Here is a 26,465-nt window from a genome sequence, read left to right on the forward strand (position 1 = left end):
TGCACCCGGCATGTTGTCTGTTTGTCTACTGATAGACAGTGGGATTGTTTCCACCTTTTGACTGTGAGGAAGAAGGCTGCTCTGGGAGTGGATGTACAAGTATGTGATGTGTTGATGATGCTCCTTCCTTCCCTTGTTTATTTCTTTTGGCTATGTACTTAGAAGTGGAAATGCTGGGTAATTTTTTTTTTAATATGAGGAACTGCATACTGTTTTCCACTGTGGCTGGGCTATTTTACATTCTAGCCAGCAGTGAATGAGGGTTTTAATTCTCTACTTCTTCACTGACACTTATTTTTTGAGTAGGTTTTGAGTTTGTAAAAAAAAACCCAGAAGTTAATCTAAGAAATGTTTTGATCCCTGCTATACACAGGAAGACAGTTACTCTCTGAGGGAGCAACAGAGATGAATGAGATACATTGTTGAGTCTTTAGGTGACTTATAACTTATTTTTCCTCTGAGAATGTGTTTATGAATGAGTACATTTTTATTGGGTCATTGAAAAATTAACAAAGAGACTTCATGCCAGATTTAGAAAAGACTTTTTGTAAAGCTTTAAGTGGTTATTAAAACTGCTTGATAGAATTACTACAGTTAACTTATATAACTTTCATTTGAAAAATTCAAAATAAGAATTTTTTCTAATTAAGATTCATTTTTATAATTTTGATAAGGCCCTGTAGAACTGTTTTAGTTTCATTCTCCTTTTTGAGCTTGGTAAATTTCTCTTGAAACAGGACAGTCTGGGAAATAGTCTATACTTAAGTGTACTTGATTTTAAGTTTTGGTTTTAGAATTCAGTTCCATCTTTGGAAAGACAAGATAGTAAGTATTTTATGTTAGTCCAAATCTCTAATTTTGTTTTACAGGTTAGAATTGTTGAAAGAGTCCTGATTCACCCTCACAATGACTACTGCTCAGCTCTCTCACAAGACCGGAACATTGCAGGAATCTAAGGTATTTGTTAAGAATTAAAAGAAAATCAGTGGCTATTTAGTGTGTTACTTAATTTAAAATTTCTTTAGCAACAGTTTTATCAGTTAATTGGCACATAATACTCTGGGAAAGTATGTCTACATTCTAATGTCTAATGGACTGGAGATTTTTCAGAAAATGAAGACCAATTATAAGGTTACTTTCTGGGTACTTGTTTCGTGTTTACCAGAGTTAAAGACATTTAAAGAAAAGGTTCTTTGTTAGACATCTACTTCCTACAGCAATTAGGAAACTTGTGCTGCAATTTTCAGAAACAAATGGGAGTTCACTGAAAGGAGCGTTGATGCTGAGAATCTGGGGAGAATGTATTAGTCACTTCCTGTGGTGGTGACAGAGCATGTGAGATAATAAACTTAAAAGGAAGAAGGATTTATTTTGGCTCACAGTTTCAGAAGTTGATTCTATTGTTTTTGACTTAGTATCAAGGCAGAACATCATAGAGTTGTGCAGGGGAAATAGAGAAAGTGGCACACCCACAGTATCCAGGAACTGGAGTGGGGGTGGGGAGGAGGCACCCTTGATAATCATGTCATTCCAGTAGATTCTGTCTCATAAAGGTTCTACCATCTCCCAGTAGCACAACAGGTTGATGACCATGCCTTCAACTTTAGGGAACATTTAAGATTCAAACATAATAAGCTACAGTCTGTGAGGCTAGGAAATCTTGCTGGATTTACCCAGGCTAGTTCAGTATATCCCAGAATAGTCATTAATGCATCACTTACTTATTTATTTAGGTTCAATGTATAATACAAATGTAATGTGTTGATTTGTGAGAAAATACAAAAAATGATCTTTATTTTCTTTGTCATCAGATTAAGAAAAATAAGATTTATGGTAGCTAAATCAACAGACCTCTATTTACATATATATGAAAAAGATCAAAGCCAGAATTATTACAGGCTTGAGATGAGCTGGGCTCCATATAGTGAGTCTCAGGTTCCCCTAAACTACACTGAGAAACTGTCTCTACCTTTCCACCCACAAAAGAATATAGTAGCTCAAACTGTAGCAATTTAGGAATCTTTGTATACTCTGAAATAATGAAAAGGCTCATAGAGGAGAGAGAATTTCATGAGGATACCTAGCCGATGCCTTGGTTCAGAATAAGAAATAAGCATGGTATGTTTTAGGAAAAGTTGCTTTTTCTATAGTAATGCCCTCATGTTGGCCAGGAAGAGGGGACAAAATGAAATAGGAAATTGGGGAACAGGTCAATTTGGACCTTAGAAGCTAGGCTAAAGAATTGATGCTTTATTTTGTAGCCAGTGCCAGGTCAGAAAGTTTATTTGTTTAGAAAAGTGAGTACAGTACTTGTTTTAGGAATATTAGATTGTAGCAGAGAGACAAAGAAACGTTTGAAGTTGAAGAAGTTGGGCATAAAGCAAGCAGTCATCTTTCTGGCTTTGTTTCAGTGAACTCTGAAAGCCAACACTTAATCATCTAGTTTCCCAAGGGTGTGCTCCTTCCCAGGGGAAATGTTGAGCGAGGTGTATGACCTGCAATCTGCATGGCAGGCATTTTTCTCCCTCTAAATGAACAAATTGACTTTTTGGCTCAACTAAAGCTTTGTTGTTTGGGTTACGTGAACTACTTTTCCCAGTAAATTTCAAGTGACAGTGCAGTTCTGTTATCTAATACTGAAAATAATGATGAGAACTATAGAAGTCAATATTTATTCACCACTGAACTGTGTGCCAGGCATTGTGCCAAGGGCATTATGTTACTGTTTTGGTTAAACCTCTCAGTAAGGAAGAAACTGAGCAGGGTGGTGGAGCACACCTTTAATCCTAGTACTTGGGAGGAAGAGGCAGGCAGGTCTCTGACTTTGAGGCCAGCCTGGTCTACAGAGAGAGTTCCAGGTCAGCCAGGAAACTCACAGAGAAACCCTGTCTCAAAAAACAAAAATAAAAAAAGAAAGTAAAGTTTGGAGATGTATCCATCTCAAGGCTACCCAATAGCTAACTTCGGAGCAGCAGCATGCTTTACTACCAAAACATGACAATGCCTTTTCAAGCTATGAAATTTTCATATACTAGCTATTTACAAAACATCACCAGTAACACGTAAACTATTAGACTAGCCTAGTTAAGGAGAAAACCCCTGGAGTAACAAAACTGCAGAGCCTTTCCAGCCAATGATCTTTGTTACTACAAATGGCTGTTTAGTGCCTGGACTTAATGTCTTTATACTTCCAGTTTCTTTCGCTTTAAAAATGAGTATTCAGGTATTACCTCATCATTTTGCAATGTTTTAGTGAGTTATTTCATGCATTCCATGTCAGCTATTACCCAGTTATTTAAACCGTAACTTCTCAGGAGCTGTAGGTTCAAAACTCCAAACTTCCACTTTACTTATTAGCTGTACACTGCATAGCCCGAGCTCATTGTGTAGTTCAGGCTGGCTGTGAGCCTGAACTTTTGCTTCCACCCCTCTGAGCCTAGTAGTAGGATCATAGGAGTAAATAACCATGCCTGGCCTCAAAAAAAAAAAATTTAATACCTTTGAAATAACTGGATATAATGTAATTTTACAAAGACATAGTGATAACTCATAGTCATTATATAGAATACTGAAGAAGATACATTCTTACATAGAATGACCAGAAGATGTTCTAGGACTATGTGTATGTACGTGTGTACGTGTGTGTGTGTGTGTGTGTGTGTGTGTCTGTGTGTGTCTGTGTGTCTGTGTGTACTTTTTCAAAGTTCTTTTTTATCTGAACATGTGTGTGTGGCTGGTAGCTACCCCTATGTAACTTTATAAGATTTATTAGAGGTCCAGCAGTTGAACACTATATTTTAATAAAAGGACACTTGTCAGTTGCTAGCTTTATGATCTGGCAAATAACTTATATTTCTGAATTTCCCTTTACTACCTATGACATGAGTACATTGAATTAAATTAGTTCTAAAGTCTTTCCAATTTAGAATTAGTGTGCAAAGCATTCAAATTGGATTAGACTTAATTAATTTTAATTTAATGAATGTCTTGGTTACTTTTCTATTGCCATGATAAGACATCGCAACCAAGGCAGCCTAAAGAAGAAAGAGTTTATTGGGGGCTTTAGAGGACACATGTCAGCAGGTAGACAGGCATGGCACTGGAGCAGTCACTCAGAACTTCCATCTTCATGCATAAGCATGAGAGAGGAGAGAGTAGGAGAAATATGTATGCACAGCAACTGGGAATGGTCGTAGAGGACGGCTCTTGAAACCTCACAGCTCACCCTCAATGATACTCCTCCTTGAACAAAGTCATAAGTCAGTGTTTCCCAAACAATTCAACCAAGTAGGACAAAGCGTCCAAACATACGCGCCTATGGGGGCACTTCTCATTCAAACCACGACACTGAGGAAGGAGAAACTTTAAAACAAAGTTTTACCGCGTGAATTTATTTGCTAATTTATGTATTGTGCATGTGTGTACTTGCTTATTTATGTGTGTAACTAGTGTGGTGGCCAGTTTTATGTTGATTTGACACGGGCTGGAGTCATCAGAGGAGGGATCCTCAACGACAAAACTGCCTCTATAAGACTGGGCTATAGGCAAGCCTGTACAGCATTTTCTTAATTAGTGATTGATGTAGGAGGGCCCAACCCACTGTGGATGGTGCCATCCCTGGGCTGGGGGTATTTTATTTCTGCAGTCGAAACTGTAAAAAACTGATTATGGGGCTGATCAGTGTGCCACGGTGAACTTGCAGCAGGCAGTGCCAGTTTGTGGATCTTGGGGATGGAACTAAGGCCATCAGGCTTGATGACCTTACACAAGGAACCATCACACTGGCCTGGAAAGAGAAACTCTTCAGCCTCTTGATAATTAAGGCTCTGACTGTATTAGTGTAGTCTCATTCCAGTAAGACAGGGAAAGCCTATTCTGTCACTAAGTGTTGAAATTTCCCTAACTTGACCAAATACATTTTATCATTTGGAGATTTGGTGACAATAGAAAGTTCTAAGAATGACTTGATCTTAAAGAGATTTTGTCAGCTTTTTAGGATTGTCAGCTTTGACATTTATAATCTTGGCAGGGCTCAGCAGTCCTCTAAACTATTTCCGGTGGTCCCAGAGCCAGAATTAAAACAAACCAGCCAACCTCAAGTATTTAATTAAAGAGGAGAGTCATTATTCAACTTGCATGTATTTCTTGTTGCTTAACTCACAGGATCCGTTATACTGATCTGACAGTCATTTCCCTGATACTTCACAGCACTCCTGCCCTCTTGCCTGTACTAGTAACATCCCTCTTCTTTGCCACTTATCTTTGGGGCTCAATTTAATTTCTCTTTCCCCGCGGCTTTCCTACTCAGGTAAGTAACTGCTGCCTCTAGTGCCTCTCCATTCGTTGTGCACCTAGTCTCTGCTCTTGTAGTCCAAGTCCGCTCTCTCCACCTGGCTGTAAATTCCATGAGAGCACTCAAGCTCTTGTTATGTCACTTTCATCTGTCTGTCTCTCTCTTTCCTTTCTTTCTCTTTCTCTCTTTTTTCTCTTCTCTCTCTTTTTTCTCTCTTTCTTTATCTTTCCTTCCTTTCTTTCTCTTTCTCTTTCCTTCTTTTTCTCTTTCTTTCTCTCTCTTTTTCTGTCTCTTTCTTTCTTTCTTTCTTTTCTTCTTTTTCCAAATAGGGTTTCTCTGTGTAGTCCTGGCTGTCCCAGAACTTGATTTGTAATTGATGTTTTACAAATTAATAGAGTTTACATAACAAGTGAAACCACACACACACACACACACACACACACACACACACACATACACACCAAAACACAATAAATGATTGAACTAGGGACCACATGAAGCATTTTATAGACTTTAGCCTATTTAATTCTCAGTAAAGTAGGTCTTACTATTACCCCTATTTACAGATGAAGGGATTAAATAAGGTACAAGATGAATTTATGCAGGATAAGGTACCTGCAACAATTTATTGTCAATAGTGTTTTATTGTAACAGCTTTACTTATTTACAGTGTCTGTGCTTTCTTTCATGTTGCAATGGCAGAATTAACTGCAAAACCTAAAATACTCATTATCTGGGCATCAACTAGAAAAGGTTGCTGACCTCTGCCCAAATCATAAATTATAGTAGAAACAGAATAATTGTTTGAACGTGGTTGTTCAGATGCAGAGTCTGTGCCCTTAACCTCTTCTTCGTGCTGCCTCCCTCTCTACCTTCAAGCCACTCTCAAGTGACTAGTGCCTGTAACTTTACATTCTGCAAGCATGGGGACGTGCGTTTGAGCCCAGACATTGTGCACACTTGAAATTACAGCAACTGGTGAGCTGGAGACAGGTGATGCCTGGTGCTCGCTGACCTAACTGTGAATCCCAGGGCAGTGATAGGCCCTGTCTCAAAAAGCAAAGTGATAGCACCTGAGGTTGGTCTTTGGTTTCCACATGCATGTGTACACACATAGTTGTATACCCACACATATGTATACCTGTGCACACAGGCGCATACACATAGCACACAGAGAACTTTCCTTGCTTCTTTTCATGCGTTTTAAAATTGTTTATAAAAAGAGACAGTTCGGAGGCTAGATATAGCATATGATAGAGGGAGAAAAGCCAAAGATGAAGGAAGTTGCTTCTAGCCTGGAAACTGGAAAATAGATGCTGATTTACTTGTCAGGGAATGAAACTGGGGACCATGCTTTAAGCAGATTAGCAGAGACACTGAATTTCAGGTCTACACAGTAGTGTAGGAGCAGATGCCCAGATAGTAGATATATACATAGGGAACTTACGTTGGAAATTGAAGTCTTCTCTATAGATTATACCTGATGCTGTGAAAATAGACAAGGTTACCATAGAGAACTGTGAATAGAGAAGAGGATTGAAGACAGAGTCCTGAGGACAACTGTTTTTTTGTTTGTTTTTGTTGTTGTTTTGTTTTTTAAGGTGAATTTCCTTTTTTTTTTTAAGATTTATTTATTTATATAGTATACTGCCTGCATGTATGCCTGCAGGTTAGAAGAGGGCATCAGATCTCATTTTAGATGGTAATAAGCCACCATGTGGTTGATGGGAATTAAATTCAGGACCTCTGGAAGAACAGCCGGTGTTTTTAACCTCTGTGCCATTTCTCCAGCCCGAGGAGGACAACTGTTAAACAAAGAGAAATCGGTCAGGTGTGGTGGTACATCTTTTAATCTCAGGACTTGGGAGGAAGAGACAGGCTCTTCACTGATCTCTGTGAGTTGGAGGTCAGCCTGGTCTACAAAGGAGTTCTAGTCCAGCCAGTGAGACTTTTTTTTTTCTTTTTCTTCAGAAAAATGAGGCTCAGGGAATGGGGTGGGTGGGGAGGGATGCCCCGTCTAAGGATGGATGAAAGCTGAAATAGTGTTAGCAGGTAGGAGTTTAGCTTAGTAACTGGTGCAACAAGGTCTTAGGTTTGAGTCCCAGATTGGCCAAAAAAACAAGACAAAATACTGCTAAGGCAGTTTGAGGAAGAATGCACACAGTGTCAAATGCTCCAGAGAAGAAGGCACACATTCATAAGGGTTAGAAGAAGCGCTGATGAGTTGTACATGGTAGCTTTGGAAAGAGCAGTATAAAGTAGACAAGAGTAAAAATTCAGATTACAGTGAGGTCTAAAAAGTGTGTAAAGAGAGCAATGAGGTTATATAATTCTAGCTGAACTCCCAATTTTGCTTCAGATCAATAGGTCATTGGAAGAGATTGTTTTAGTCCTGAATTACTCCAGTAATTGCCTGCCTTTTTGTTCTGCCTTGCGTGTATGAAGATCTATTTTAACTTAGTATTCAGAGCCCTGTTTTCTTTTGATTATCTATAAATGCATCGGATTTGAAGTCTTAAAAAGTTTTTATATCCTATCTGTGGTAATGGTTTGATGGGCTGAATATATTCATGAATACTGATTTTTATCATCTTTGTTTTTCTTCCAGAGAACAATTTTCCCATCCCAAATCACTAATGAGCATGAGTCACTGGTAATGGTGAAGAAACTTTTTGCTACATCTATCTCATGTATAACATATCTGAGGGGCTTGTTCCCAGAGAGCTCTTACAGAGATCGTCATTTGGATGGTAAAGTTGGATTAAGTGATTGCTTTGGCTAGTAACCCTTTTTCTACTTGGCAGGAGCAAGGCTTCCCTCTCTCACAGAGTGCATTAATTCTAATTCATAGGCATGTTCTTCAAGATCAACTTACTAATTCACACTACATGTTAATTTTGCTGTGTGTATTGGTTTTACTTATAGGAGTCATTAACTTTTAGCTAGCTGTCAAATGAAAAAAAGAAACTTGTAGAGTTATGTCTAGTAATTCTAAGCCATCCCTGTAAAAATGAAAACAAAAATCTATCTTAATCTGAAGATTTATATTATTTTTGTGCCTCAATTGAATTTGTTCTTTGAGGTACACATTTTGACCCTGAGGAAGTTCAAAGGAATCAGGTGAGAAACTTCTCCCTATTAACATGTATAAATATGCAAAGGAGAGGCAAATTCATTTGCTGATTAGCATGATTATTTAGATAATTATTTTAATCAAGTCTTTTTACAGTAGCCAGCCCTACCTCTTCATTTTACTCTTGTTAGCGTGTGCACATGCAGACATGTGCTGTGGACCTCAGAGGACTAGTTTAGTCAGTTCTGTCATTGTGGTTTTCCCAGGAATGAACTCAGGCCTGGGTAGCAAGCACTTTTACCCACTGAGCCATCTCAATGGCCCCAAATTATTCAACTCTTACTTCTTCTGTCTCTGTGACCTTAAATTTACCTTATTATGACTCTATATTACAAGCTATATCTGGCTCCTTAAAAGAAATTGTACCATAACCTTTTCAGTTTTTCAAAGTCTTATGATTTGTTTGAAAAGCTAAATTGTGGGCCATATGTGTTAGTGTATATCTTCAATCCCAGCACTCAGGAAGAGGTAGCAGGAAAGAGATGTATGAGTTAAGGCCAGACTGGTCTATGCAGAGAATTCTAAGCCAGGGCTACATAGTATGACCCTGTCTTTAAAAAAAAAAAAAAGAAAGAAAGAAACAAACAAACAAACAAAACCAGCAAGATGGCTCAGCCAGTAAAGGTGTTTGCCATCAAGCCTGCCACCCTAAGTTCAGACCCCAGAACCCACATAATGGAAGGAGAAAAGCAGCTCTCCAAGTTGTTCTCTGACCTATATACACATTCTGGAGCACAACTACATTAAAAACCAAACAGAAAACTGGTGGGCTTGAGAAGCGGCTCTATAGTTAAGAGCACTGGCTGCTCTGCCAGAGGGCCGGGGTCAGTTCCTAGCACCCCCAGGCTCACAACCATCTGTAACTGTAGTTCTGGGGGACGCCACATTCTCTTCTGGCTTCCCTAGGTACCAGACACACACATGGTGCACAGATATGCCTGCAAGCAAGATTCCCATACCCGTAATAAAAATAAAATAATGTTTGTTGTGAGTCACTAAAAAGAGAACTATCGTTTGAGAAATATAGAGAACCACAAATTTCCTTGTAAGATGCTATTTTTCCAAATCTAATTTGAAATGCTTATATATAATAATATACTACAGCTTCATTCCAATTTAATTTTCTTAAACAATATTTATTCTCCAAATGAACATCCATCAAGTGCATGTTAACTATAAACACACAAGCGTGGTTCTTGTAATCATGGCACCTTTTTTGTATTAGTGGCTTTTTTTAACTTCTGGGATAAATCTGTAGCATTTAATGTGTTTGCAGGTAGAATATAGTAAGTTTCTTCTCCTTTTTGGAACATAGAATTATAAAGGAGGCATGCTTTGGGAAGTTAAGCACTTTCTATATGTTAGTCACTACTGCTGACATAAAAACCAAAACCTGAAAAACACAGCTTCTACCTCTAGAGGTAAACAAGATAGTTTATTCTAGGGCCAGCTGAGAGTGACGTGGTCCAGGGACACAGATTTAGCTTGCTACCAAACCCAAATGTTATGTTCCAGTGTGGAAGTAGAACAAAGAAAGTCATAAAGGGTGCTTTTCAAGCAGTTTGGTGGGTACATCAGGTAGGGTACAGCAGAGTGGGGAAGTCTCTGCTATGGGCCTCAGGTGTTGTCTGCTGACAGTTTCAGCTTTTGTGTTGCTCTGAGCTAGGGAGTCTGTTGGTACATACGAAAACTACTCACCTAATATCCACAAGGATGCTGGCTCATAAACAGAGGTAGGCAATAAATGGCTATGAAGGGAACTTGTGGACTTAGGCCCTGGACCTGCAACATTCCAACTTTCCACAACCACTGAAGCATTTTGGTTTGGTTTGGTTTGGCTTTTTTGTTTGGTTGGTTTTTGTTTTTGAGACAGTGTTTCTCTGTGTTGCCTTGGTTGTCCTTTGTAGACCAGGCTGGCCTCAGACTCACAGAGATCCACCTGCCTCTTCCTCCTAGAGTGCTGGGATCACAGGTGCACCACCGTGCTGGCTAATCAGCCTCCAAAAGTATAGCTTCTCTCCAGGAATTTTGTCTCATACTACCCTGGGCATGGAGGGAGAACCTTGCTCATAGTTTCATTTGTGTGTGTGTGACTGTTACAGTAGAAGTTAGTCTCCCTCAATATATTTGTATTTAAAGTGACATGTCGCAAAAATGCTCAATGTTTATAGGCAGTCTTCTTTTTAGTAATCTCTAGGTATTTTGTCAAAATAGAATAATTTTTATATCCCCCAACAGTGGTGAAGGTGATGTTAATTTTAGCGTAGGAAAACAATAGGAAAAGATGAAAGACTGAGAGTTGGTGAGATGGCTCAGCAGGTGTAAAGGTATTCACAGACAAAACTAATGATCTGAGGTCACTCCCTGAGACCCACATAAGGGGAGGAGAGACCCCTGTAAGCTGCCTTCTAGCTTCTACACATGCTATGTGGCACACACTTTTGTACTTGTGCATACAAGTACACAAATTCATAGTTTGTAAAAATTTCAAAATTCAAGAGGCTGCTGCTAAATCATACATGAATCAGTGCTTTTATACTGATTTCAACCCAAACTTATAGTGTCTTTTTTTTCTTCCCTAGAATGAAAAATGGCAGATTTCATATGGAAATATATAAGAATAATTTGTTTGTGTTCAATTTTTTTTCATTGAGAGGGAAAAATAGTAAAGAATGAAATTGGGAGTATGTTTAAATTGTTGGGATAGTCTCTGTGACACCTTAGATTATTTAGGAAGGAAACAAAGAAGTGATAGAAACTAACTCTGTAAGAAACCCACCAGCTGTGCTAACTGTGGAGTGGGAGTCTGCTCAGCTGCCTTCACTGTTAGGACTGAGATCATTGTCAACAGAGAGCTTATTTTTAAAGTAGGTATTTAGAAGTTAAAAATGTGCCAGGCAGTGGTGGTTCGTGCCTTTAATCCCAGCACTTGGGAGACAGAGGCAGGCAGATTTCTGAGTTTGAGGGCAGCCTGGTCCTGCAGAGCTTCCAGTCAGCCAGGGCTACACAGAGAAACCCTGTTTCAAAAAACAAAACAAACAAACAAAAACTTCTAAAACACCAGCTAACCACAAAAAAGAAGAATGAAAAAGAAAGAAATATAAGTCATAAAACTAAATTTTACAAATGAAAATATAAAGGAAATGCCCTATTTAACATGAATTTTTCAGTTTAACAGTGGTGTTTCTATTTCTTTAGACCTCAATTTAAAAATTCTCCGGGAAGACAAAAAGTGTCCTGGGTCATTACATATTATTAAATGGTAAGTAAATTCTGTAAAAATAGAACAACATTTTAATCATAGCTGAAATTAGCCAAGCAACTTTATTTTGTAAAATCATTTCCTTAAACCACTTTTCATAGTCATTATTCCTGGAAACTGTAGCAACTATTCACTCTTCTTTCAACCTGTTGATTTAGTTTTAGAAGAAAAGACTTATATAAAGAAAAAAGTGCTAAATTTGATTATTCATCATATGCATATCTGTGTACTAACATTGTGGTGGCAGAAGAAAGCATACACTTCTGTGCTTCAGAACTGCTTGTCTGTTATTTAGAATATTCTATAAATATATGGAAAGGTGTTGAATTTTAAAAGGTGATTAACAGAAAAGAAACAATGATAATATACTTCAAAATAGAAGTGCAAACAATTATGTACTTGTGTTTATTTTTTTGATTGTTCATGTGGGCCAAAGTGACTTTGGATTTTATTTCTTGACAGGATTCAAGGTTGTTTTGATGCTTTGGAAAAGAGATACGTAAGAAAGTTTTAAAAATTACATGAGGATTAAAGACTCATCTTTATAAAATTTAAACTTTTTATTTTGTAGTGTTTAACAGTGCTACACTGTTGATTTTCACAGTTGATTTTATTTCCTTTTGTCTTTGTTGCCCCACTGATGTCCCCCTTACATCAACTAGAAACGAAAGCTTTATTCTCCTTTTTATATCCTCATATCTTTTTAACCACAGAGTTTCCTCTGAAGTCACTGGACAAGATAAGATGCACAGGATGTGGGTTAGGGAAGACAAGAATCTGGTTGTTAGCACATTGAATGTGTCCCAAAACTGCTAATTCAGTTTGCAGATGGGAAAGAAAAAAATAGTTCAATAATGAATTTTTACCCTATTTTATTTTGGTAATTATAACTCATGTATAACTTTGAATTTTTTGGAAACACAACTCAAATTTTAAGTGCATATGATCTCTCGTGCTTCTCTAGACAGAAAGTGTGACAAGCAGAGGCTGTAGGCCTGGCTGAACAGATCAGATGCATATACATGAAACTGCTGCCACCATGCCCCTCCGCTTTTCCCTATTTAAGGAATGTTGAGGTTAATAAGCTTCATATTGAATTATTTAATGTAGCCATACATTCCCTTGTTCACTTCTGCTCTCAGTTACTGTGAACAGTTATTCATAATTCATTCCATGTTGATCCAGGGGATGGCGGGATACAAAGATAAAACAGGTAAGGAAAGGGCTTATAGACCATGTCCGAAGGTGAGTGGTGCTCATACAAGGGCTGATAATTTGCAGTTATACGCTGGTTCAGCTGTACTTGTGTATTAACATTATGGGGGGGGAAGACAGCATACACTTCTGTGCTTCAGAACTGCTTATCTATTATTCAGAATATTCTATAATATATATGGAATATATATTATATCATATATATGTTATATGATATAAAACATATCATATATTTATAGAATGTATTATATATTTTAAGCATATATTATAGATTTTATATTATAGAAATATATATTTATAAATTTATATACAAATATATGTTTATATATTATATATAAATGTTATATATTTTTATATATTACACAAATATATAGCATATATGTTTATATATATGCTAAACTATTGGTTGTCTTTGTTCTGGGCTGTGTTGATCAACTGGAGAAAGACACTGCAGAATGAATTTTTGCTTCTCAGCAGCAAGGGATCAGTCTCTGGGTGACTGAAAACCTAGGAGCTTTTCAGAAGCTCTTGACTGTTACACAAAAGGCACTTTTAGCAAGTCAATTTCCGCATACCAAAACCTCCTATCTGATCTAGGAGTTGTCTGAAGGGACCAATACTTAAGCAGACCTCTGCGTTAGGAGACTTCCTGGTTTGCCAGGTATGTCTGGGGACTGAGTTACAAAAAGGCTCTGAGAATCCTTTAGAAGAGCAACTCTATAAACCATGACAGTCACGCTCAAGGCCATCCACGCTTTGTGACAAGACCCTGTCTCTTTAAAAAACAAACAAACAAAACAAAACCCCAGGGGTGGGCAGGAAGGAGAGATGGCTCAGCCATTAAGAGCACTGGTTGTTCTTCTAGAGGTCCTAAGTTCCCCAGCAACCACATGGTGGCTCCCAACCATCTATAATGGGGTCCAATGCCTTCTTCTGGTGTGGAGATGTACATGAAGGAGAGGACCCATATACATAAAATACCTAAATAAATATTAAAAAAGAAAAAAGAAAAAATAGGTTGGTGGTGCACATCTTTAATCCCAGCTCTTGGGAGGCAGAGGCAGGTGGATCTCTGTGAGTTCAAGGCCAACCTGGTCTACAGAGTGAATTCTAGGACAGTCAGGGCTACACAGGGAAACCCTGTGTCAAAAAAAAAAAAACAATCAACCAAACAAACAAAAAATAGTTTAAGTAAAACCAAGTTTCAGTAGCAAGTGCCCTTGAAAGGTGTTCTGTTGAACACGATCTCACTAATTATGAAATTGTGTGTTTTTATATTTTATGGTGAAATTGAATTCTTTAAAATAAGCACATATATTTAAAAAATTCTTGTAAAAAGGAACTATAAACTTTCCTCCTTATTCCTACTCTCATATGCCCACTTTCCACACTACAATTCCACAAAGATTTTCCAGGAATTTAAAAATAAAATTTAAAGGCCTTCTCATGATCGAGAAGTCCTACATGGTCCCTATTTGACTTTCCAAGACACCCGTTACTCCATCTCAGCTACATACTCTAGAGAGTGTTGGTCCCTGCTATCTTCGCCCATAATGCCCCTCTGGCGTAGAGATTCTGTCCCGGGCCCCATGTGCGCGGCTTGCCTAGCTCCAGTTTGTTCTGCAGAAAAGCTTGCCCACACTTCAGTGGGGCACCCTGTGCTGTTCTTCACAGCCCTGAGTGGAATGGTGTGCCACGTGACTCTCTTCATGTTAGTCTCCCTCTCTGGTTGGCATGCTTCTTGCGATCAGTGGCCACATTTCTCTCTCTCTCTTTTTTTAAGTGTATCAATATACTATTAACAATTTTACTGTGTGGTCATAAAAAGTCAGTTATATGCCAAAATGGCCACATGGTGGCACTAAAGTTTTAGTCAATTGCTATAGAATCATGGTCCTCAAATTTAATATTTTTGGTTTAAAAGTTTGTCATAGGCTTGATTGTATATATGTTTATATATTCAACATTTCTTTAAAACTGGGAAAATGTCTTTGTAGTTTTGTAGTATATAGAGAGGCAAGAATTTTTAATTTTTACCTTGCTAGATCAATTTAAAATGGAGTACTTTTTAGAGATTTTTGTGGCATATTTAATTTTGAGCAGTAATGAATTGTTTTGCATATCTTTTTGTTCCCAATTTAGAGAATAACTTTTTTTTTATAACCTTCTTATGTCCTGGTGAAGCCAGTGTTTGTAATAGACATTGGTTGGATGAGTGAATAATTAGTTCCTTTTTCTGAATATTTTCCTATCCAAGTATTTCGAATCTGTCTGAAGTAATACTTGAATTAGTCTTTATCAGAAATGATAGTATTATAGTATAAGTATATAATCAGAGTGTTTTTCTTTTCTCTTGAAGCTACAGATGGCAGTGTTAACAGTAAGTACACACTTAAAGACCAAGTCTCTGTCTCTGCATTGACTTTTGGCAAGTGAAGCATTTAAATAGTAATCTTTCTCTTTCTCCCTTTTTGAGATTTATGACATTTTAGCATTTAAATATTGGATATCAGAGCTTTATAAGATAAATGTTTAGTATATTTCTTTATCATATGTTATATATGAGAGAACATATGGAATATGCCATATTAACTCTTAGGATTTCAATATGTTTTTTGTTATGTTACAGAGTCAAAGTTTTTTGTCTTGAAAGTTTTATGGACTTTTTTTTGAAGTTTTATGTACACATAGATATAAAATGATGGTAGAAATTTGAGATACATTGATAATATATACTAGTTATTTAAATATTTTACCTATTCTGAGACCACTCTGAAACCACACTTTTAAATATATTACTTAATAACATTAAGAATTTATTTGTAGCTGGGTGCCTGGCCCAGGCCTGTGATCCTAGCACTCAGGGAGGCAGAGGTAGGTGGCTCTATATGAGTTCGAGCTAGCCTGGGTTACAGTGCAAGTCCAGGATAGCCAAGGCTACAAAGAAAAACCCTGTCTCAAAAAAAAAAAAAAATTAGTTGTAGCTTAGTCATAGTAATTATAGTACTTTACGTCAGTTATAAACTTCCTCATATTTAGTGTTCCTAGAAAGTTCTAAAGATTCTGAGTTTTTAATAAAATACAGGCTCATCCTATCTCTGGTTTGAAATATGTCCAGGTAGTACTCAGTTAACAGAGCACAAATTGGACCTTTCAGAGGTGTATTCAATGAGCAGTGATTTCGTAACTTTTGGAAATTAAGTGCTCTATATTTTCCCTTCAACAGCTTTACACAAATCCCAAGGACCCTGAGGTAAGATAGTAGTGTGTAGATGGTAGTGTGTATACCATATTTAATTATGTTTATCTGAATTGAGGCCATAGATTATGTTACTAGACTACTGTGTGAACAGATCCATTCATTGGGAACATTATATCTTCTTATAAACAGGACTGGGATTTTATTACAAGATTTTTGTTAGAAACACTCTTACATAGAGTGTTAGAAAAAAGAAAAACAACATTAATTGGAACTGAGACTATTCTGTAACAGTCAATATTAAGATTCTTTTAATCATAAATATGTAAAATTCACACTTTATTGTTAATTTTAACTATCTCTCTTATGATCTTTCAGAAAAAATAAAAGATACAGTCTATTCTGTACTCTTTATCACCTGAGTGCTCTTTGTTGATGTTTTCACAGACTTGGACAGCATTAGTTGTTTCCTCCTGTCTTAGATTCCTGGGCGTAGTAAGCCCTGCACCTCACTGATGTTCAGATCGTCTGTGAAAGCCCCCTTGGTCTCTAGGTGTACTAACTTGTACCTTTCCTAAAGTTCCTTCCCAGCAGAGCCCCACAGTTTAACATTCTCAGTTGATTCATCTATTTCCTAAGAAGGTTAGGAGTTCTTGAGGAAAAGGCTGTTGTTTTCTATCTTGCAGAGTGGCTAGTATAGCCTTAAACATGGAATAGTTACTCGTGCCACTTTAATTGTTTTTGTACCTGTGACATAGACGTGAAGGAAAGAGACCTTTCTTTTATCAGCCTGTCTTGTCTCTCTCTTCTAGCTTTCTTATTTTTTTTCTCTTGCTTTGAATTTTTCTTCTCTAAGCCAGTGGATTTAGTCTAACTGGTGATATTCAAGACTAAATTGTTTTTAAGCCCTTAACATTTTCTCTTTGCAAGATTACAAATGACTATGTAAGCGAGGAAGACTGCGGCATACAGGTGTGCAGCAATTCCTTAATTACGTTCTGTTCCCCAACTCTCTCCCCCAACCTTCTGTTTTGAGAGCTTACTATATATCTGAGGATCACCTTGAACTTGGGATCCTCCTGCCTCCACCTGATGCCCCCATTGTGTGTGACAGTGTTGAGGTCACACGGCACCACCATGCCTGGTTTGCAGGGTCCTAGGGTTTGAACCTAGTCTTTGTGCATGCTAGATTAGCAACCCACCAACTAAGCTACATCCCACCCCAATTTTTTTCTCCCATTTAGTTTCAAGATAATTTTTTTTTTATTAGGATTGAGGAGTTCCCCAAATGAAAACTCCTGACAAACCATTAGTACATTGTTTTGTTCTTCCAGTGCTCATTATGTTTCCTAGGCATGCACATCTCCTACTTTGAAATCTGGTTAATTTTGGAGCGTGATGTTTATTTGCATGTTTTTAAATAATAAAACTTTATTTAAAAAAAAAAGGAATCAGTAGGTTTAAAGGTAATAAACTTGAGCTTACCTCTAGAAAAATCTGGCAGAATGAGAATAAAACTGTAAATTGGTTCTGATGCTAGCATATAGAATAATGAGGTTTTTGAAAGAGAGCTGTTTATATAAGTTCTGAACTGTCTATGAGCCCACAAAAGTATTTTGAACACTTAACAGTCATTCTCTGTAGTAACAATCCCTAAGTGCTGGGTTTATTCATGGCACACTTCTGGTTACTAAAAAACGGTAGAATATTTGAATCTTTAAAACAAAATAACTCAAAACACTACAGTTTTTTTAAACACAACTCGAAACAAAGTTGACAGTTGTATTAGTTACCTTCTTGCCCTTGTGATAATACACCATCACCAGGGTCTGGAGAAATGGCTTAGCGGTTAAGAGCACTAACTATTCTTCTAGAGGTCCTGAGTTCAATTCCCAGCAATCACATGGTGGCCTACGACCATCTGTAATGGAATCTGATTCCCTCTTCTGGTGTGTGTGAAAAACAGAGCACTCATATACATGAAATAAATAAATCTTTTTAATATTTATTTATTTATTTATTTATTTATATTATTAGTTACATTTTATTAACTCTGTATCCCAGCTGTATCCTGCTCCCTCATTCCCTCCTAATCCCACCCTCCCTCCCTCATCTCCTCCCTGCCTCTTTCCAAGTCCACTGATTGGGGAGGACCTCCTCCCCTTTCATCTGACCCTGTTTAAATAAATCATAAAAATAAATAAATCATCACCAAGAGCAACTTACAGTTGCAGAGAGGTGAGTTCATCAAAGCAAGGAGGCATAGCAAGTAGCAAGCATGGCAGGAGCAGCAGGAAGCTGAGAGCTTACATCTTCAACCACAAACACAAAACAGTGGGAATGAGGTTATAAACTACCAAAGCCCACTCTCAGTGATACACTTCCTTCTGCAAGGTTCCTCAGAAAGGTTCCACAACATCCCTAAACAATGCCACCTACTGGGGACCAAGGATTCAAACACGTGAGCTTATGAGGGACATTTCTCATTCAGATCACCATAGCACTGATGACAAGAGCACCACACTATGATAGTTCTGCAATGTCAATAGTACCTAAAAGCATGCACAAGGTCCCACTGTTTTATAGCTTGGCTACTGCCTACCATCAGGTCACTGAGAAAACTGTGTAGCTCTCTGATCTCATTTTCTTAAATAATCATGACACAACATTTTCAGATAAACCCAGTCTCCAGCATTTATTGATATTGTGCCAAAGGTTTGAGTCATATCACTGAAAAGATAACCTTCCCTGAACAAAATGGCACAAAAAATAACTTGGAACAAAAATAGATTTTACACAGGCAGTTAAAATGAAGACTGTATCATAGTTCAGTAGTTGAACCATAACTTAAATCCAAATGCATTTTTTTCGTTCAGAAGCCAACAGAATTAGGAGCCGTGCCCACAATTGTGGTACATTTGCACTTAAAGTTTTGTTCTGATTGCTGTCTTGAAAGAGATAACTTGAGAGCTAAAGTAACGAAAAGTGACAAAGAGCTTTTCTTCAAGCACAAACTGTGACAAAGGCTTGAGTCAAATCATGACATGTGAGAGGCATGTAAGGCAAATATATCTTAATTCACGATAAAGCATTAAGAATTCCATGTATAAGCTGGGCAGTAGTGGTGCTTGCCTTTAATCCTAGCACTCAGGAGGCAGAGGCAAGCAAATCTCTCTGAGTTTGAGGCCAGCTTGGTCTACAGAGCAAGTTCCAGGACATCCAGGATTACACAGTGAAACACTGTTTTGAAAAAACAAACAACAACAACAAAAGAATTATGTGTATGAGTTTTGTGAGTAGCAATCTTACTGTTTCACTGTCTAGTCCTTTGTACCTATTGGAGGTGATCAACGCAAAGTTTTAACTGTCTGTTTCAGGAACTGAACAGTATGTGTTTAGAGACTGTTTTTTAAAAGCTCCTTTATTAGAGACCCGGTGTGGTGGCACATACCTCTAATTGCAGCACTTGGGAGACTGAGGCAGGAGGATCATGAGTTTCAGGCTGATTGCACAACATAGAAAGACCCTGTGTCAAGAGTAAATCCTTCTAAGATGAAACTCTACTTGCAGATGAACTCTAATTGTGCTCCTTTTTTCTTCTTCTTCTTCTTTTGGTACTTAGCACTGTTCATAGACATAAATGGGACAGACCAAGTCTCTACCCAGAAGTTTGTATCCACCTGAGAAAGGAGCAATAAGCAAATAGAAATTAGAAAAGTAGTTTAAGGTAGTAATGCCATGAGGAAAGTTTACAAAGATGTTGTGCTGGTCGGTGCTGAGGTAAAAATCACAGAAGGAGATCTTAGATAGCTGCTTTAGATTGACAAAGCCATTAGGACATCCCTGCTGTACTACTGTTGGAGCTGAGATCGAATAGTCAAGAGCCAGCTTTTCCAGATCTGTGAAAAGCACCAGTATGTGTCAGGCAGAACAGCAGTGCAGTTAAGATGCCAGGTTCGAGAATCAGATCAGAGCTCTACAACATCCTAGCTTCATCAGTAATGAGGACAGTAACACCTACATTAGAGTGTTGACAGCGCAAGCCAGAATGTAGATTCACTGAGACCCTAAGACAGGAAGTGTTCATAGAGAGAAAAGATATTCTGAGACTGACTCTTAAATGAAAAGGAAAAAAGGGAGTGGGATGGAGGAATGGCAGAGAGGTAAGTAAAGGACAAATGAGGAGGGTGTCCTAGATTTTATTGTAGGACAGTGAGAAGCCAGTGGAGAGAGGTTTGGAGAAAGGAATGACACAGTCTGATTCGTACTTGAACTGTTTATTATAGTCCTAGGAACTGAACTCAGACCTTGCCTAGTTCCTCCTCTGACCCTTGCCTTTCTGTATGATGCTCAGGCTCGCTTTAAATTGCGATTTCCCTGTCTCCACTTACTGAGTAGCTGGGAATGCTAGCCTGTGTAATCTGAACCTGCTGGTTTGTGTTTTGATAAAGTCTTGGTTAGAGAACAGAGAGTAAAGACCAGACAGATTTGTGATTCACTCTGGAGACAGACCTGAGGAGTCTGCAGTGGATTGGAATGAGGAGTGAGACAAAATCTGAACACTGAACATGTGTGACGTTATCAAGGATTAACATTTTTAAATAATGATTCTTTAAATTTGTGCGGTTTGTGTCCACTGACTATGTGCATCACATGTGAGCAGTGCCCTTAGAATCCAGAAGTGGGGGTAAGATCCCCGCCATTGCACTTCCAGGCAGCTGTAAGCCTCCTGATAGAGGTGCTGGGAATTTGAACTCAGCCCCTCTGTAAGAGTAATAAGTGGTCTTAACCTGAGCCATCTTGTCCACTCCCAGCATTAACATCTTTTGTAAAACGGTTACATATCTCAACAGTAAAACAATAGGTTTAGGAATCAAATAAAACATTACCAACCACTTAAAGATCTCTTTTATTTACAAAACACTTTCTCATAGGATTAAGAGGCTAGAGTTAACTAGAAACACGGGCAGGCAAGAAGAATAGGCATTGTTTGCTTGACAGGACAATCATACTTAGCACTGGCTAAGAGAGGACACTGTGTATCTAGCCCATCTGGAGTGAACCTGTTGCTTTTAGGCACCTGCAGCCACCTCTAATCTGACCCATCTCTTCTATTGTATTCACAAAGCACCTTCTGGGCTTGGTTTGATTTTTCAAATAGGCAATTCTCTTTTAAAATTAACTCATTCCAATCAGTCTCCTTAGGGTGAGGCAGTATTAGCTAATTTCCCAGGACCCGATCACCTGTGATTAAGTTGTATGCTAAAGTATAGGCTCAGCAGAGCTTTGAGATAAGAACAGGAACACCAGAACTATTTTGGGTCAGTGTAACATCATCGTTTCCATACTGTCAGATGAACGAGGGTCCTATTCTGTGTTCTGATTTCAACTCGCACTGTAGCTGCCTTTAGCACCTTCAGCTCTGTCTACAAACTGTATAACCTAACTGGCAAAACATTTATTTTTAATCAGAAGTATTTTTAATTACCTTTTATTATATTTATGTGTGCGTACTAGTGCATGTACATGTGTGCATGCTTGTGTGTGTATGCAGGTGTGTGTGTGTACGTTTGAAGGTGTGTGTTTGCAGGTGTGTATGGAGATCAGAGGGCAACTTTCAGGAGTCAGTTGTTCTTGTATTGTGGGTCTCTGGGATAAAACCTGGGTCATCACGCTTGCAATGTAAGCACTTTTATCCCTCTGAGCCATGTCACCAGCCTGAAGAGAACTATTTTATTTGAGTATGCTTTTTATGAGGGATTTTGCCCCCTATATTCTATCACATTCTTAACAGTGATGAGAACAGATAGCAGTAATAGTTTATAGTGCAGGAAATGACACTTGATGCCATAGACCCTAGTTCCTTTTCCAATTTGAAGATTTCTGTTGCCATTCACATACTTCTTCCCTCAGTTGCCACAGTGGCTTTTTAGCTGTTCTTACGGCTTCCCTGTCTGTCTGTATTCATCTTTTTTTTTTTTTTTTTTTTTTTTTTTGAGACAAGGTGTCTCTACATAGCCCTGGATGTCCTGGAACAGACTGCTGTGTTGACCATGCTGGCCCCAAACACACGGAAATCTGTCTTCTTTTGCCTCTGAGGTGCTAGGATTAAAGGCATGCACTACCATACCTGGGCCTTCCCTGTCTGTCTTAGTCACTGTTCTTTTGCTATGAAGAGACACCATGACCAACGCAACTCTAATAAGAAATAGCATCCAATTGGGGCTTGCTTACAGTTTGAGAGTTTTATTCTGTCACAGTAACGATGAGCGTACCAGCACACAGGCAGGCACTGGATCAATATCTAATAGCTACATTCTGACCTGTAGGCCAAGAGGGGATTGGGGTAGACAGACAAGTCACTGGGCTTGGTGTCATCACTGCCACACTTCCTCCAACGAAGCTACGCCTCCTGATCCTTCTAATCCTTTCAAATAGTTCTGCTCCCTTCCTGGTGACTAAGCACTCAAATAAATGAACCTGTGAGGGCCATTCTTATTCAAACCAACACACTATATTCTTAAAGTATACAAAGAGAACTTTAAAATCATAGCACTGATAGCATAACACTGATCTGTTTAAGCCTTCAATAGGTTTGATGAACTTAGAATAAAATCCAAAATCCTTATTACCATCAGCAAGGTTCCACATCTCTCATTTCCAGCTAGTTAACTTTTATTTTATTCTGAAAAATGCATCCATTCTCAATTCAGAGCTTTTTCATTACTGTTCTGTCTGAGTCAATGTCTCATAGGTCTGTATAAGACTGACCCTTCTTGAGGCTCATCTCAAAATGCCACATCTTCAGGCAAGTCTTTCTTGACCCCTCTAAATCTAACTAGCTCTTCTTTCTCTTCATTATGTACTCTGTTCCACATCATCTCCTTTATATTGTTCATGTCACCAATTCTGTCTGAAATTATTTTATTTTCTTTGTTTACTAGCTGGTGCTGTAGGTTCTATGTAAAAAAAAAAAAGAAAAGAAAAGAAAAAAGTCCTTTTTTGCCTTGTTCACCAATGTGACTCCAGTTTCTAGCCCAAAGTAGATATTTGATAGAACATTCATTACATGAATGAATGACTCCTCAACTAGTAACACTTAAGTAAAATATTTGCTGCCTAACTTTTTTTATCTGAGAGGAGAGAAATTAAGTTATCATGATGCCTGGAAGCATTGCTCCTCAGTAAAGTAATGCTCTGAGACAAACATACAGAGGAAGCATAGATTATAGTCAAAAAAATGTTCCTTTTTATGAGGTAAAAATCTGGTTCTGTTTCGAAATTAACTTCTTTCTCTGTTCTCTTTGGTTTTTCTAGAAAGTGACTGAGATATACCAATTCAAATTCAAATATACAAGAAAGGGCACCACTATGGACTTTGACAGGTAGAATATAATTGTTTAATGGACATGAGAAATGTATAGGAGTGAAGAAAATATAAGCTTCTATATGGCCAGCAGAAAGTCTGATATCTTTTTGTCATTTCCCCTTTCTCTCTCTCTCTCTCTCTGGTTTGGTTTGGTTTGGCTTTTTGAGACGGGGTTTTTCTATGTGGCTGGCCTGGAACTCACAGCGATCCAGCCCCTGCCTCCCTGAGTGCTGGGATTAAAGGCCTGTGCCACCATACCCAGCTTAAAAATCCACTATTATGAGTAGAAATTATAATAATTGTTTTAAGGTCTGACGTCCATAGATTAAGCTGGTGAAGGTAGAGGCAATGGTGGATGTCATGGCACTTAAAATAATACTAATAAAGTGTCTGGAGAGATGGCTTAGTGGTTAAGAAAGCACTCTTCCAGAGGACTTGAGTTCAATTTCAAGTGCCTACATCAGGTGGCTTACAGCTCTAACTTCATTTCCAGGGGAATGGTGCTCCTGAGGATACCTGTACTGATGTGCACAGATCCACATGCAGACACACACCTACAGATAACCAAAAGTAATAATAAGTCTTGAAAAAATTGATTTTATTAAAAAATATTAATAAGGCTAACAACATGATGTTAGATAAAGAACCCATATGACTGTCCCTAGCTATTAATCCAGTGGCTCTGCTGGCATTCAAAGATATTGGTCCTTTCCATCATCAACACAGGCAGACTGAGCCTCAGAGAAATGAAACCCCTGTCATATGCTTATCCCTACATGTAGACATATCATTTTCTACGTGTGTCATTATATGGGAAAACTCATATGCACTGTATTTTTCTATTAAGTCTTTTGTTGTTGTTGCTTTGTTTTGTTTTTTGAGACAGGGTTTCTCTGGGTAGCCCTGGCTGTCCTGGAACTTTGCTCTGTTGACTAGGCTAGCCTCAAACTCAGAGATCTACCTACCTCTACCTTTGAGTGCTGGCTTCAAGGTGTGTGCCACCACCTCCTGACCCTGTCAAGTCTTAGAATCCATGTTTTTAGATACAGTAATGGGTCAAAGAGCCAAAGGAGACCCTAGTGCATATGAGGTTTTTTGTTAACGAGCAACATTCTTCTCTCAGAAGCTTTTGGTTTCAGATTAGCCAACAGGTCTAGAGAACCCAGGAGTGCTGATGAAATGGAATAGAAGTAGATGACACAGATGTTATTAAAAAGACTGTTAGTAAAAGTCTTCAAATAGGGGAGATAGATATCCTGAAGGGAACAATTGTGAAAAGAAATTTGGCAAAATGCTGCCTTTTCTGTAGTTCCCCTGAGAAACTTGAGGATTTCTTTCCAAAGCTCATTTCCTTAATTATACTTTTGCAAAAGCTACTCAGATATAAAAAGAAAGGCTAGGTTCAAAAAGAAAATTTAAAATACTAGCCACAATTAATGAGTTAGTTACATACTACTTTACAGGGTGTACAGCCTTTCTCTTGGAGGCAGTGTCTCAGATGGCCCAGGCTGACCGTGAATTTAAAGCATAGGCAAGGTTGTGCTCCACAAAGCCCAGCTGTATAGGACATGTTTCACACATCTTCCCCACATAAACAGTTGTCCTTACTCCCCCGAACTTCAGTATACATATTCTTGACAACCAGATTGATCTTTTGGTTTGTTTTAGAGACACATATGCCAAAAAGTAAACAGGAAAGCACACGGGTGAATTTTTAAAGTATTAAGAAGATAATATGCAGTATAAATTTCTAGAAAGATGGTTTAAATGAGGGTCCTAGATATTATTGCCTGATGTTTCCTGGGACCCCATGAGCTACATGTCTACACTCCTTTATCTTGGCTGGTTAAAAGTCCTGGTAGACAACCTTTAAGTTGTTGGAAGTTGATAGAGAGGCTAAAATATCCACTTAATATATGTTTGTTGACTTTGTGATTTCTAACTTCCTCCAAAAGTCAGGGAAAGGCCTAATAGTTTAATTGTTTGAGATTATTATTTTTCAGTGCTGAGTGACTGTTCAAGCTACTGCAAATATATTGCCATTGTCTTCAGCTTGTCACTGAAGACACTCAAATGTGAGACTAATTGCTAATTGGAAAGAAAACTTGGGAGAGAAATAAGGAAGATTTTGAATTAGAAGATAATAAGCCCAATTCTTTCATTCATTTATTAATGCAGCAAATATTTATTGGGTAGCTAGAGACTAAACCCTGGCTGTGGAGATGAAGGATTTAGCCATTTGTAGTCTATATGGGGACAAATAATTCTTCTGAGGGGGAAGGTGCAGAGTACAGTAGGAAGACTTCCTTGAAGAGATGGCATGTGAGCAAGGTAGGCGCTACAGGAGCATCAGGAAGAGACAGAAAGCACAGAACAGCTACAAATGCATGTGGTTGAAAGAAATTGGGTAGTAGCTGCAGGGGAGAGTGGGGGTGAAAAAACACTCGTATGTACACCATTCCTCGTATTTTATTTAAAGGTGATATAATACAAGAATGATGTAAAGATATAGATATCATAGAAGATAGATGTCATAGAAGAGTGTTATGCAAGAAGGTGACATAAACAGGCATTCCTATTGGGAGTATTAATTTGGCTGCAGCATGTCTTTCAGTGTAGACAAAAAAAGAAAGCCAGAAGAATAGATGCTTTAGTGATCCATATAAGAGTGAGGAGGTGATTTCTCTGAGAGACAATCAGATGGTAGATAAGCATAGAGCTAGTGACTGATTTCATGCTTGGAGAGCTGCTGAAATATCCATAAGCTTATCTCACAAATGGGCTAACTGACCTAGAATGCGTGCAAATGACTTGACCGAGGTCACTCAACTAGCTAACAGTACAGCTGATATTAGATGCCAGGTCACCTAATTACAAATCCGTTGTTCTCAGTAATATGATGTGGTTATTTGAAAGCCAAAATTTAAAAATAATATTTAAAATGCTTTAGGGGTGTTTGTTATTCAGAAATCCTTTGCATATGCATTGAAGAAA

At 38.1% G+C, this 26,465-nt stretch overlaps 1 protein-coding gene across 1 annotated transcript in view; it reads left to right on the forward strand.

Moving 5' to 3' along the window:
* Nucleotides 1–906: 906 nt before the first annotated feature.
* Hormad2 (HORMA domain containing 2) overlaps nucleotides 907–26,465 on the forward strand; it is an 87,846-nt gene continuing 62,287 nt past the window's right edge. The window contains exons 1-7 of the mRNA XM_055624282.1: nucleotides 907–957; nucleotides 7,902–8,043; nucleotides 11,625–11,688; nucleotides 12,151–12,187; nucleotides 15,263–15,283; nucleotides 16,130–16,156; nucleotides 23,420–23,487. Of these exons, the coding sequence (XP_055480257.1) occupies nucleotides 907–957; nucleotides 7,902–8,043; nucleotides 11,625–11,688; nucleotides 12,151–12,187; nucleotides 15,263–15,283; nucleotides 16,130–16,156; nucleotides 23,420–23,487 (410 nt within the window). The remainder of the gene's footprint in view (nucleotides 958–7,901; nucleotides 8,044–11,624; nucleotides 11,689–12,150; nucleotides 12,188–15,262; nucleotides 15,284–16,129; nucleotides 16,157–23,419; nucleotides 23,488–26,465) is intronic.

The sequence above is a fragment of the Psammomys obesus genome, unplaced genomic scaffold (assembly GCF_907164565.1).
Source record: "Psammomys obesus unplaced genomic scaffold, mPsaObe1.curated_primary_1811, whole genome shotgun sequence".
Classification (NCBI taxonomy): domain Eukaryota; kingdom Metazoa; phylum Chordata; class Mammalia; order Rodentia; family Muridae; genus Psammomys; species Psammomys obesus.